The sequence below is a fragment of the Tasmannia lanceolata genome, unplaced genomic scaffold (genome assembly GCF_043159265.1).
Source record: "Tasmannia lanceolata isolate RefF3 unplaced genomic scaffold, GAP_Taslan_0.1 ptg000006l, whole genome shotgun sequence".
Lineage (NCBI taxonomy): Eukaryota > Viridiplantae > Streptophyta > Magnoliopsida > Canellales > Winteraceae > Tasmannia > Tasmannia lanceolata.
In genome coordinates this window covers 1480006-1495514 of record NW_027518683.1, presented here as the reverse complement: position 1 = coordinate 1495514, position 15509 = coordinate 1480006, and the positions used below count along the sequence as shown (strand labels likewise).

The 15509-nt window shown below is 39.1% G+C and overlaps 1 protein-coding gene across 1 annotated transcript; it reads right to left on the bottom strand.

Annotated features, from left to right (window-relative positions):
- Positions 1-377: 377 nt before the first annotated feature.
- LOC143879195 (period circadian protein) lies at positions 378-10263 on the bottom strand. The gene is made up of 4 exons (XM_077381427.1): positions 10104-10263; positions 9800-9899; positions 3032-3412; positions 378-727 (listed from the first exon to the last, which is right to left on the bottom strand). The coding sequence occupies exons 1-4, from the start codon at positions 10208-10210 to the stop codon at positions 599-601; spliced, it is 717 nt and encodes a 238-aa protein (XP_077237542.1). The 5' UTR covers positions 10211-10263; the 3' UTR covers positions 378-598.
- Positions 10264-15509: the final 5246 nt, after the last annotated feature.

The window sequence follows — 15509 nt, the reverse complement described above, 5'->3', positions numbered from 1 at the left end:
GCTTGTTACCATACTCAAACATGTATCGAAATCCAATGGCATAATAAAAAAAATGGTAGTGCCGATATAAGCTGCCTTTTATTCTGTTCTGTTAACAAACTACAGAACAGAATCAGGACTATAACTTGTGCCAAGTAGTCGGTTCCACCAGAAACTGAATCTAAGCTGTGTCATGTCTCATGGGCTTCGGTTAATAGATAATTTTAAAAGGATTCTCGTCCAAACACAACAATTAAGATCGCAAGAAACAGAAGGATATCAACCAAACAACAAAAAGATTTCCAGAGAAACCTTTGCAGAGAAATGGAATTTTTTCTTACCCATGGAAGGCGTTCATGTTAGTGGTATACGTAATTGGAAGATAATAAGAGGGCGTGTAAGGAGATCATCATCAAAACAATTAAAAGAACTGCATACACAATGTTGAAGATATTTGTAAAAAATTGAAACAAGAAGACTTTTTTGAGAATTTTTGAGCAACTGGATTCAATGGATAAAGTTTCAGTGAAGGAAGACTTGTAAATAACAAAATTCCATGTTTGAAGCATTGATGGATCGGTACAACAGAACTCATTCACGGATTGCAATTGCAGGAGTTTCAGCCATATAATGCACGCCATGGCTCCTGGGCTTCCTTTGATTTTTCTGCTGGGTTTTGATGTACTCTGTCTTTGGCGAAGTGCAAGCCAACACAGCTTGCCAAGAGCTCCCCAATCTCGAACAGAACCTGAGAGTGAGAACGTTAGCATAACTAGAACTTTCTTCTTCAAAGCACTTGTTCCATTTTTATACTTTCCTTTTAATGAAAACACTATGACCAATTGACCATGTTTGGCAACCATGAAATAGTTTAAATACTTCGTATTTTAATGATAGCATCAAAATATTCGCTATGGCCGTGTTTGGCAACCATGAAATTTTTTTCCATGGATTATTAGTTTATCAAGTGGTGAGGGAGGCACAGGGAGGTGGGAGGGGAGACTTAAGAGGGCATGAGTGAGGAGATGTGAGAAGTGGGTACAAAACAGGTAAGTGCATTCAGAGTGGAGTTTTTCTTTTCCTTGTTATTCAGCCTTTTCTCAGACTCTCCTCACATTGGTCCTCCTTGGATCTCTCCCTCTCCTACCTTCTCTCACTAATGGGTAAACTAATTCCGCACTTTGGTCCCTCTCAGGCCTATCCCTCATTCCTTTTCCCACATATCGCCACTGGGTAATATTCCATGGAAAAAAAAAAATTCACGGTTGCCAAACACGGCCTAAAGAAACTGTTCAATTTTTCTGCTGAGTTTGCTGTATCATCTTTGGTGAAGCTTTTGTTGAAGTGCACGAGCAAACACAGCTTGCCAAGAACTCCCCAATCTCAAGCAGTACCTTAGACTGAGAAGGTTAACATAACTAGAGCTTTCTTCTTCAAAGCACTTGTTTCATTTTTTTTACTTCTTCTGTCTTTCGATGATAACATCAAAATATTCACTAAAGAAACTTGAGTTACAAAGAAAGAGAAGCTACAAAATAAGAAGGGTGAAGAAGAAAGATAGAGGGGACTGGTAGGAAAGAACGTGAAAAGGGTGGAAGACGGTAAGATGGGTGCAGAAAGGTGAAGAGAGAAGGGAGAGGAGGGAATTTAGTGGGGAAAGGAGAGAATAGAAAGAAAGGAAGAGATGAGGTGAAACGGTAGAGAGAGAGAGAGAGAGAGAGAGAGAGAGAGATGTTGCCTATGGGAGTTTCCTTCACGTTTTCCAAAGTCCCACCATATGCTCAATGGACATCCCACATATCTTGGCTAAGTAAAATGCTAATAAAACAAATAAAATACAACCCAAAAGGAAAAAAAATGACACATGTCATACAAAAATCAAATCTAACGGCTAAGATGATGTGGTCACATCAAGTAGGAGGATTGAATTAGGATTGGTAAGTAGATTATGATAGAAAATAATATTCTTAAAGGAGATTTAGGTTTATTATAGGGAAATGATTTCAACACAAACATTTTTTATACAAGATGCTCATGTTTCTTGTCTTCTAGTATTTAAAGAGCTGTAAAAGGGTTTTTACGGTTCCCAAAAAGCACTTGGTGACAATTAAATACTAAAAGACAAGATACATGAGCGCATGTATCAAAACATAGCTGTGCTGAAATTATTTCCCTTATTATATCTTCCAAATGAGTAAAAGTGCAACAGAACTTGAGATCAAAGAAAGGATAAATGGCAAGATTAACTTCTGGTCCTACTAATGAGTCGTGATGAGATTCCGGTGAAGGCTAGCAGGATCACTTGTCATGCTCAGATTTGCATTTCATAATTATTGGGGTGCCTAGTGACCTCATCAGCTCAAGTAAACATGGGGTTTGGACTTTGGACAAGATAAGTTAGAGACATTGTAGGTCTTATGTTAAGATTTCTCATATAGTTTTTACTGCTGAATGTAAGAGACGAATTTGCTGAAAGATTTCTCATGTAGTTTTTTTACTGCTGAATGTAAGATATGAATTTACTGAATCAGTTGTCATTTGCCATTGCAAATTGGTTCAGTCATCTTGATTCGTGAATACACTAAATTGATGCAAATGGCTAATTGATTCACATCAAACTAAAGTTGCCTGAGTTAGTTTGGAGCAGAGGGTGGTAAAGGAAATTTGGCAACTACGATATAGGAAGCCTATAAATACTAGCAGAACCTAGGGTATTTTTTCAAGACAAGTCTAAACTAGAAACTTTAGCTGTTCTTATCTGCTAGACTGGTAATGTGTCCTGATCATGGATAAAAGAACTATCCTCAAGTGAACAATAAAAGGACAGTCTCAGGACTCACTTCTGGGGAAAAGGAATCAATAAAAAACACAAAAACACCTTAGCATTTTTCGTTCATTTAAAATAGAAATTCCCATATCAAAGACACATAATCTTCAAGTGTTGTCTCAATAGTGTCATTTTAAGTTTAATGTTGCCATTAAAAAAAGGCATTTTTCGGTCATTTTGTTCAGAAGTAGGGGAATTCTCCATCATTAATTAATGCATAAATACCTCAAGCTCCTGGACGTTGGTTCTTTTAGTTTGACGATGACCGCTTGATCCGGCGAGAAGAACAGTAGGCAGCTTCAAGACCCGGACCAACTGCAGCAAGCATGCCAAAGGCTCAGAGGAGATCTGCAATGATGGTGGCAATTTCTGCATTCCAGCAAGTAGGGCCTTCGTGAATTCTGTTGTGGGACCTAGTTGGGCCCCACAAACTGAAACTTTCTGGACAGCCAATGTCGGTTTCATCACTTTCGATGATTCCACAGAGAATGGTAGTATGAATGTCGGCACATCTGAGGACTTTTCAGCAATGATAGATGCCAGAACTTCATTAACAGCACAAACGACGATAGGAGGCTCATAATTTTGCAGAAGAAACACGGAAACCTGACAAAATGATGGATTCTTTATTTTTTTTCTCAATCGAATCAAATAAAATTCAAACTGAAATAGGTACAGATAACAAAGATAAGATTGAGGATGAAGATATATGTAACGGTATCACCAGGAAATTGATTTTTTTTATATATATATTGAAGGTAACAATTTTAATGCAATGAAAAACAATTACAGCGGAGGGACAAGGTGTCCCACTAGTGCAACAGATTACATAAAGACCAACTACGGAACTAACAGCCTCCGGTCAAAAAAGAAGACTGCAAAACCCTCTAGATAATCCTCGACTCCAAAACGTGATCTTACTGAATTATAAGGATATCATCTCTATCCGCCCCATCTTTAGCGAGTTTGTCGGCTGCTTCATTAGCCGACCAACGCATATGCTGAAATTTTGGCGATAAAGATGCAGCGAGGTCCCTAATTTCCGCTACAATGCCCGCAATCGCCCAAGGACATATGGCTTTGTTGGTGGCCCAAGATATAACATATCATCAGGAAATTGTTTGCAAGTTAAATTACAAAAGGAAGACAATTTTAAATGTTTTGTTTAATGGTTGCATATTTCATTAATGAAAACAGGGGTCCGACTAAGGCAATCGACCCAATACAGGAAAGAAGAACAATACAAAATACAATGAAAAACCGACAAAGAAAATACAACAAACACTCCCAATCAAGGCGGCAAGAAATTAAAAAACTCCAAGCCCTGCTTGTCAACACCTTCCCTCGCCAGGCGGTCCGCCAAGCAATTAACCGACCTTCTAACGTGCATAAAAAATCAACGAGGATCCAAAGACTGTCATGAATTTCATCAAAGAGCTGCGAAAACCTCCAAGGGGGGACCGACGTCCCTCTCAACCATTGAATCACATTGAGGGAATCTCCCTCTACAATGACACAATCCAATGAATCTCTATCCAAATGTGTAATCCCCTGATGAGCAGCTCGAACCTCAGCCTCACTAGCATCCACGCACCCGATCGGACCAGAGAATGCCCAAATCACCTCACCCACCCCAGAATCGGTGGACTACATGTTATGCACATCTTAATAATATTTCACAACATTCCAAAGATGTTTTTCTTGATAATACTAATAAAAAGACCCCTCTGGGTCTTTACAAGACAAGTTTGCTTTACATAACCCCATCCTTCCTCTCTTGAAAGCCTTCGCCTCACTGAGCACCCTCGTACCTTCATATTTATCACAGCTTAGCCTACATCATCTTAGAACCTCTCTCCCTCCCTCATGTTCCTTCTCTGAGAACCTTTTCTTGTAACCATGATCCCCATAATCCAGCTCATTGCATGAGATGCATATCCCAAGGAAAACTGACTGAGTGTCAGAACAACCAAGACTGGAGGACTGTATTGATCTTCTACAAAAGTCGACATACAACACTCTGACCAAAAAAGGGGAAAAAAGAGAAGAAAATGTCCAATTGTTAAATAAAAACACACGCACACGCACTTATCAGGATCTTGAAAAATCTGACTAGATACAATTCCTTAGCAACGTTTTTTTATTGTTGGAGGCAAAAAACAATGGGAGGATTTCATTGATAGAAAACAAGAGCCTTCACATAATCCCACACCAAAATTGTTCATTTAGCCAGCATCAATAAAGAAAATGTCTGATTAAAACATTCAGATTAGACCAAATTGACATAGTAGATCGTTTGCCGAACCAAAACCGGATGATAATAAATAGGTGTAGCTTGCATGGTGAGGCTGAGGATATGGTGGACCATATATTTATTCATTACAGATTTGTGAGCAAGATGTGGAGGTTTGTTCTCTCATTGTTTGAGGTGTGTTGGGTGCTTCTGGAGGACATTGATGATCTGATTGAGATTTGGGTGGACCATGTATTTATTCATTACAGATTTATGAGCAAGATATGGTGGTTTGTTCTCTCCTTGTTTGAGGTATGTTGGGTGCTTCTGGAGGACATTGATGATCTGATCAAGATTCGGGCCTTAGCTATGTGGTCCCAAGAGGTAAGTTTTTTTTTTTAAGGTTCATTGGTTCCCAAGAGGTAAGTTAGAATCTGGTTACAGCTACTACTATGTGAATGGTTTGGAATTTTGGATCAAGACCCGTGCACGCTATCCAAGAGAATGCACACATATGTGTTGGGGTGGGGTGGGGGTGGGATTGTTCTTTAAGCAAAAAAAATTGATGGTTCTACCTCAACCCGGCCCCATTGGAATGGGTGAGATTCTCGAAGGTTATGACAGCTCAGTGAGATGGACATTTTCAGGGTCCATTGGTGTGACAGTTTCTTATATGGCAGAAGCCTCGCTCCTAGGAAGGGTATCATGCTCGTCATGTGAGCAGTTGTTAACGATCTGACTGTTAGGGTGCTCAACGTCAGATTGGAAAGGCTTCCTTTAGATTCGTCAATGCAATGGAGGAGATTTTGGATCACATCGACAGTCAAATTCATTGCTTCCTGCATATCTATCGGCCGGCAAATGAGGATGACTGATACTTTAGCCTATAACAAGGTGACCAGAGAGGCTCTTATTGTTCGTGATCATTGTCCATCTGGATACCTATCCTGATTTTTTATGTGCTGTATTTTTTTTTTACATTCTTGACCAGCTTGGTAGTACGATGTTGCGTTTGCTCTTCGTTCAATATTTTTTTTTATGAACATTCAAAAAAAGCATAATAAGTGTTGAAAATGTAAAATACTTCATAAATCACGACATACTATAGTCAAATTTTCTAGAAATTTGATCTGATAGAACTGATGAAATTTTGGATACAACATATCTCTGTCTCCCTTTCTTTCTTGAAAATCTCATCATCACTATATATCCATGCATCTCTTCCCCACTTCTATCAAACTCCTTTTCTTTTTTGGCCAAATCTTGTCACCAGTCTTCACATCTATCAATCCCTCACCCTCACTTCCTATCCAAATCTATCTATTTCTTCATTTGTAGACCAATTTTAACCATCATTTCGCACACTGACCACGCTTATGCCAAGGCAACCACTGGCAAAGATAAATAGTGTGTGGATTATGTAGTGGTCATGTTGATTGACAAACCCTTCAACAATCTCCTAAAAGTAGCTCATTGAAGGATCGTGTAAGTGACTCCATCATGATGGTGACAGGCAATTGATCACCTTCACAAATGTCACAAGTCAATGACAAAAGGCGCCATACAGTCCTATTAGTCAACACTAAGAAGTGCAATGATGACTAGAGAGATAGCCCAAAGAATCCATTTTCTCTATCTGGCATCAAATGAACTGATTGAAGAAATAACACCACCCCCCCCCCCCCCCCCCCCCCCCCCGACGGTAACCTAGTTTGCAATGACTACTCAATCTAGACATAGAATATGCTTCCCAGCGACAAACTCACTGTGGGACTTTGTCTTTTAGATAAGAAAGCCCATAAATTTTCTCTCAATGAAATTTATGATGCAATGAGACAGGAAATGAAAAGGGAAAAAATACAAGAAAACTAGCTTTCTTCTGCTGTTGCATCTTACAACTGATTTCCTTTATTCTCTCCCTCCAAACACAAACTTTAATACATAATAACAGCATCAAATCACATAACTCATATCTTCATATTGCCATGATCACCAACAAATAGCACAAGCTCGTACTTCCTCGCGAACCACTACATGGGTTCTACACACTGGTTCCATGATAAAACTCTCAACAATAACAATATGGTTTTTTTTCACCATTCAAAAATAATAATAATAATAATAATAACAATATGGTTTTTGCTGATCTTTTCAATCCAATGTCGTTGTAAACGTGAGAGAAGAGAGATAGAGAAGTTGCTGTGAAAGGGAGTCCTTAAATCATTATAAAGTAAGAGATGCATATAAATATGGTGAATACAAAGAGGAGGAAAAGAAAAAGATGACCCTATGCATTAAGATATTCACACCTATTCACTTAAACACTCTCCCTCAAGCTGGAGCATAGATATCTACTATGGCCAACTTATTACGCATAGAATGAAATGAGACTGTCCCCAACGCCCTCATAAATACATCCCCAAGTTGCTCTGCAGATTTCAAAGTTTTCTCAATCAAAAGCATGGTTTTAAATTTCGGATTTCGGTGAGGACCGAAACCAAAGAAATTTACCAAAAATCAGTCGAAATTTCGGGAATTTTGGCTAAATTTGCTATAAAATATTAATCTTCTTTTATTCCGTTAGCAAATTTCAGCTGGAATTTCGGCCGGAATTTCATCCCGCCGGGGATGTCGGGCGCTTGTCGGTGACGTGGAACTCACAAAATTCGCTCAAAATTTGCTAGATGAATTTCTCTGAATCGATGAAAAAATGGAAGAAATTCTCAAGGCAAATGTTTTTTTCTCGTAATTGTCATAACTTAGTAACTTTGATTGTAGTTTTTTGGGTAATTGTCATATGTTTGTACCCCATGTTGGTATTTTTTTAATAATTATCATACTTTGCTACAATTTTTCCGTAATTTTTCATTTAAAACTTACCACTTCTCCACAAATCGTAATACATGGTAATGATTACTATTTTTTGGTTATGTATTGCTAGCCACCTTTGCCCCGGTGTTACTTTTGCCAATCTTTGCATCAAAGAATGAGCTCGTTGCCTCGGAGAAGGTGGCTAGCAAATTCCTATATGCTCTGTTTGGTTGCTTGTAGATGGGTGGGAGATCTAGAGAAGAAGAAGTCAAAGGGGGAATTAAAGGGGGATTAAGAGCAAATCAGTCAACGGGGAGATTGAGAGCAAATCTCCCCTAAGCTGTTTGGTTGCGTTAGGTGAAGGAGGTTTTTTGGAGTTTTTGTTTTTTTGGGGGAAATGTTATCAGCACTACTGTATTTTGATGAGGGCACTCCCCAGTTTATTAAAAGTACTGTATGGCCCACACCATAAGAGGATCCAAACCGTCCATTAGATGGACCACAACCTAAATAGGTAGTGTCCCAAAAATTATTTCCATAGGTTGATCCTAACCCTCCGATCTATACAGTAGTGCTGATAACATTTTCCTTTTATTTTTTTTATAGGAATTTGCTAGCCACCTTCTCCGAGGCAACAAGCCCATTCTTTGATGCAAAGATTGGCAAAAGTAACAAAAAATAGTAATCATTACTATGTATTACGATTTGTGGAGGAGTGGTAAGTTTTAAATGAAAAATTATGGAAAAATTGTAGCAAAGTATGACAATTATGAAAAAAATACCAACATGGGGTACTAACATATGCCAATTACCCAAAAAACTACAATCAAAGTTACTACATTATGACAATTACGAGAAAAAAGCATTTGCCTTGATAATTTCTTCCCTTTTTTCTTCGATTTGGAGAAATTCATCCAGTAAATTTTGAGCGAATTTTGTGGGTTCCACGTCACCGACAAGCGCCCGACATCCCTGGCGATCAAACTCCCTAATTTTGTAAAATTCCTACCAAACACCCTTCGGCGAATTAGTAGAATTACATTCCCTGCTATTTTTCTCAAACTAGGAGAACCAAACATAGCAATAAGAGAAAAAAAAGGAAAATGTTATCAGCCCTACTATATTTTGATGAGGGCACTCCTCACTTTATTAAATGTTATCAGCACTACTGAATAGATCGGAGGGTTAGGATCAACCTATGGAAATAATTTTTGGGACACTACCTATTTAGGCTGTGGTCCATCTAATGGACGGTTTGGATCATCTTATGGTGTGGGCCATACAGTACTTTTAATAAAGTGGGGAGTGCCCTCATCAAAATACAGTAGTGCTGATAACATTTCCCCCAGAAAAAAATACTCCAAAAAACCTCCTTCACCTAACGCAACCAAGCAACTTAGGGGAGATTTGCTCTCAATCTCCCCGTCGACTGATTTGCTTTTAATTCCCCTTTAATTCCCCCTTTGACTTCTTGTTCTCTAGATCTCCCACCCATCTACAAGCAACCAAACAGAGCAATAAGTATTTCCCTCCAAGACTTGCTCGCAATCCTCCGCGTTAGTGAATTTAGAGAGAGAGAAAAAACCCCTTGTAGACCAAACAGTTGAAAATCCCCTTTCAAATTCCAGATTCTGGTCAGATGAGATCTCAAAGCCATGTAGCATGGCTTTTTTCTCATGAAATAGCCAACTAGTGAGTTGGCCCATCTTTGTTCTGCTTCTAGAAACTCTTCTTTTTTTTAATTCGATTACTTTTAATCCTTCTGGAATTTTCATAGGTGGAATAAACTCTAGTTTTTATGTGGATGGAGCCAAATGTTTTGAGAACAGATCGCTCCAAGAGGTGGCTATTTTCAGAACAACTAACAACTAATTGCCTGATGTATTCTGACAAATTGAACGTATAAATTTTCGTGAGATTTTCAGATTGTAAAAGAAAATTCAGCATACCTGAGGCGAGCCTTGAGGGTCGAGAAAGTTTATGATGTTTCCAGACGCCTTGTGATCTTTGATTCCGTACCTTTCTAATGACAGATCGAACTTCGATTCTCTGCAAAATCAGAAAAAAAAAAAAAAAAAAAAAAAAAAACTTTCTGAATCATAATCAATGAGATAGCCCAGAATCGAGTAACATCCTGCTTTTTATATTTCCTTTCGAGATGAAAATTGGGTCAATATTGGGAAGAGACATTGAACACGAAAACTGTATCAAGAGGAAAGAATAAGAGAAAATGGGATTTAAGGAGGGACTTACGTTCTTTGGAGAGGGGAATTAGGGTTTGGTTGGAGCGCGTCTGAGATTGCAGGGCCGAATCCATCTTTGCCTCTGAAAAGGAAAATCACCTTTGCTGCTGATTTCATCTCTCTCTCTCTCTCTCTCTCTCTCTCCTCAGTGGAACTTCATAGGCTCATACACCCTCACACTCTCTATATAAAGATCCATGGGCTCAAATGTAAAGAGGCCTCACCCATAAAAATTATCTCCATGGGATGATCCAAACCCTTAGATCAACCTCTACGAATCGGAGAGTTAGGATCAACATAGGAGATGATTTTTCTAGAAAAAGCCTATTTACAATGGTGCCCAACAGATGAACAGTCAGGATTTTGGAATAATGAGGCCCGCGATGAAATTTTTAATAAATATGCATGCATGTATTTTTGTAAAAAATTGAGTGGACCCACCTCAAGTAATCAATGGGCGAAAGACGGGAATTGAACCTGCGCATGAAAGGTTAAAAAGGAGGTTGTTCGCATCTCGTTATCATAACGGCTATGTAGGAGCCCCTTGATGACACACCTCGCACGAGATTTAAAACTAACTATTGAGTTAAGATAAATGGCCATTGGAGATTATGGCAGCAGATTCACTACTTTTTTCATCATATCTAATATTCCCTCTGTTCTATTTTGAACAAGAACCCTTCGTGGTGCCAACAGTGAATGGATTAGACCTTTGAAGGTGGACACTATAAAAGTAGTCTTTTATTTTTTAAGGAAACATTGCCATCAGGGGACATCAAAATACAAGAATTGCCAACGGGAGGACACACTTTTGAAAAATTGTTAGAGAGGGACGAAATGGAGTTATCAAGTCTAAATGGGGTTATCAAACTCTCAATAGGAAGTTGTAACTTGTAAGCTGTGTTCGGGGCGGGGGGGAGGGGGGGTGGTATTGTCTATCGTTGGCCTCTATGGTGGAATAAGTCTGGGAGGAACTGGAGCTACATCTCTTTTCAATTTCCATTCAAGAGTTTTTATGTGTTTCCACGCCCTTTGAGACCTCGAAAAATGGACAAATTCACTTTCTTAGGAACACATACAAGATTCGTGACTACAAAAAGGAAAATTTTCAAGTTCAACCAACCCTTTTTCAAATGAAAAATATCATATAAAAAAATAGATGAATAAGAATCATGATGAAGTGTTTCATTTGTCTACCATTATAGACAATTCCATCCGTATTAATGGAATTCGAACTTGAACTCTATTTATGATTCATTATCTCTATCTTATTGGCAATTGTTCCTTATTTCAGCATATTGATTTCCGCCTAAATCCATGGACCGACCCCATCGTCTCCACCCCATAAGAACTACGAGATCACCCCAAAGGTGCCTTCGGCATCCAGGGGTCACAGACCGACCATAGACCCTGTTTAATAAGTGGAACGCACTAGCTGTCTGCTCTCTGGTTGGGCAGTAAGGGTCGGAGAAGGGCAATCACTCATTCTTAAAACCAGCATTCTTAAGACCAAAGAGTTCGAGATTAGGGATTAGGGATTTCGTGTACAAATACAAGTGATCTTTAGCTACAGATACCTCTGATCATATATGTATTACAATAAAGAAGGAGGATTTCCAATGCGAGATATTTTAAAAAAAAGCATTGAATTGAAAATCTTTTCTGGAGATATCCATTTTCCTGGATAGACAGATAAGATCTCCCGGCCCAGCGGCATTTTGATACCACCAAGAATAGGAAAAAAATTCTAAGGAATCAGGTTTGTCGGGAAATATACGTACCCATATTTTTCCACCACGACGCGCATATCGTGTCATTGCTCGTTGCTCTGCTTCTATTTGTCTAGATGTGATCCAAGCGGGTCAAGTGCCTGAAGAGCGTATCTACCGAAACAAATACGATTGCCTCGGGATTATCAACCACCTCTAACAAATTTTCAAAAGTGTGTCCTCTGTAGGCAATTCTTGTATTTTGATGGTCCCCATTGGCAATTTTTCCTTTTTTAAAACAATCACTCTGGCATGCTCTTTAAATAGACTTTGCACCCTAATCATCTCTCTGAGATGATCTAGCTCTTCAATATATATATAGATTTAGATATGGTGCTGTCATATTAGATTGGAGGCCTAGGATCACCCGATCGAGATGATTTTTGGGGACAACATATTTTCGGCGAGGCTAAACAGATGAACAATTTGGATCTTTGAACAAAAGTGGCCAGAGTAAGTATTCTAAAAAAAAATGCGTTTTATAACATATGCATATAGGTACCATATAATAAGTGGGCCTTAGTGTATTTTGAAAAATACAGTGAAGCTCATCTTATTTGAAGATCCTAGCCTACTGGCCCCAAATGTTATTGGATTGTGCCCCCTAAATCATCTCCATTGGATGATCTAACCCTCTAATGTGTCGATAAACTACACCATATAGGAACCTCTATAGATCATTGAGTTAAGATCATCGACTGGAGCAGATTTTTGTGGTACGATATATTTATGTTGGGGTCTAACAAAAATGGTATAAATCTTAGAACAAGGTGGGTCCACTTTATTTTCACAGAAAGTACTTGCATGCATATTTATCCAGAAAATTCATTGCGGCCCACACTATTCAAATTTCCAGACCGTTCAATTGATGGGCCCCATTATGAATATGCCTTTTCTAGAAAAATCATCTCCATATGATAATCCTAACTCTCCGATTCATAGAAGTTGATCGGAGGGTTTGGATCATCGTACGGAGATGCTTTTATGGCTGATGCCTCTTTACGCTAGGTCCCAACAAATGAATGGTTTGGATCTTTGAACCGGTGCGCCCAAATAATTTCTTTTTAAAAATATACTTTTTATGGGGTCCGCCTTCTTCAATTATCTAAACAATTTATTGTTGGGCCCACAGAGGGTTTGCCTTCAAAGACAGAGGAGAGAAGAGAGATCACTTATAAGTGGGGCTAGGCCTAAGGCGGAGCTACATATAGCATAAGGGGGCAGCTGCCACTGTTGAGTTGGGCCAAACTCGTAATAGGCCCAACTCGTTTGGGCCTAGCCCCCTCTAAAATTTGAAGCCTACCCCTCATGTATAAATCCTGGCTCTGCCACTGGTGTTAAAGGGTAGTCATAAATACACTAGAGGGACTGTCCTAAGTAAAAACAAGGGACGAATATATCACTTTCCTTTTATTTTAAGGAGGGACCAACATGAAGATCTAAAATTAGAGTTACTGAGCTAAATCCCGCCACACCCTTGTAGGGTAAAAGAGTAGTCCTAAATGCCCTAGATGGAAGTACGCAACGTCGCAACTCATATATGTAAACAGCGGCACCACATACAATTCAATCCAAGAAATTAGATATGCGTCATCCACATGATAAGCCCTGGATTGCCAATATCCAACTCAAAAAAAAAAAAAAAAAAAGGGAGAAAAGTACGGAATGTGGGCCAATGTTTAGCGAAAATACGCATTACGGGCACCTTTTAAAACAAGAACAAAAGACGGGCTAAACTTTGAAATCGGGTTGGAAAAAGACCATGATACCCTTCTGACATCAACAGAAACATCATTCAACTTCCTTTTTAATTACTGGCATGTTTCACGAGGTTCTTTTGGTTCGTTTGGTATTTGAACAGATAGAACCTTGGGTTTGTTTCTATCTTGGCCGTCAGAAATACCTAGAGACCGATGGATGCTTGACATGTGTTGAAAAACTTCCGGGAACGCTAACGGTGGCGTCTTCTCCACTCTCTGTACTCATTATTTTTATCGGTGTACCCATTATTTCCGCTGGCGTACCCATTATTTCTCTGTACCCATTATTCCCCTCTATGTAACCATTACTTTTATCGCCCTATCCATTGGCGTAACCATTATTTCCGTCGGCGTACCCATTATTTCCGCTTACACCTTATTTCTGCCGGCGTACCCCTTAATATTCATGCGGTATACTCTATAATCCATAACCATTATTTCTATCGGTCTACCCATTATTTCCGCTGGCGTACCCATTATTTCCGCCGGCTTACCCCTTGGAATTCCGCTGGCGTACTCGATAATCCATAACTATTATTTCTATCGGCCTACCCATTATTTCCGCCGGCGTACTCTATATTTCCGCTTACACCCTATTTTCAGATTTTTTTTCTTAAACCAGTTCCTAATCTCTCTCTTATTATTAGGTAAAGTTGGATGATCCTAATCGTCCTATCTACAATGGGATTGTTCGTTATAGAAACCTAAATTGATTTGAGGGTTGAGATCATCCAGTGGAGATGATTTATGCGGTGCATCTTATATATGTTGTGGCCCAACAAATGAACGGTTTGGATGATATTTTCACTCCCCACGTTCTCATCCTATAAGATCGTTTGGTATGTTTTAGGATGATATTTTCACTCCCCCACGCTCACATCTTTAAGATAATGATTGGACGCTTTCAAATCTCATCCATTTGAAAGGGCAACATACTAGGACTCTTATGATGGGTATGCCAGCGGAAATAATGGTTACGTCGATAGAAATAATGGGTACAGAGAGGAGAAGACGCCACCGTTTCATATTGATGTCTACGTGTCGTGGATCCGACCGTCTATTCATATTGGCGACGACCAAGATTTAAACGAACCCAAGGACTCTATGGGTTCACAGTAGATTTCAAATCCAAACTAAACCGACTATGTATAGAGCTGTTAGCTTTCCAAAAAGTTTTGCAACACATGTCAGGCATCCATCTGTCTCTAGGTATTTCCAACGGCCAAGATAGAAACAAACCCAAGGTTTTGTCGGTTCAAATAATAGACGAACCAAAAGAACCTCGTGAAACACGCCAGTAATGAAAAAGGAAATTGAATGACGTTTCTGTTAATGCCAGAAGGGTATCAGGGTCTTTTTCCATCCCGATTATGAAGATTAGCCCTTTTTTTGGTTCCTGTTTTAAAAGGTGCCCGTAATTCCTATTTTCGCTAAACATCGCTATCATTTCATACTCTTCTAAAAAAAAAAAATTAAAAATCTTATGATCCAAACTATCCGATCAACGAAAATAGACTTATAATTTTTTCTTGAAAAGTTATATAGAGGTCACTAACTCAATGAATGCATATACAGCAGGCCCAGCTATAAATGAATGGTAAAGATATGATCATATCCCATGTCCAATAAGTAAGGATTCCAACGATGGGGGTTTGGGGGTGCGTATGACGCACATGTGCGCATTTTAAGGTTTGATAACGACGTCAACATAAAAACAAGGGTTATGATAAATTCGCATCTCACGTAGCATAATTCACACCCCTTTATAGGAGGGTATGGGGCTTTTTTACGTGAATGCAAGTTCAAGGGCCGCGAATTATCCTACAGGGGGTGCGAATTTATCATCGCCCTCATCAACCTCGTCATGTGGTTCCTACGCTTTATATA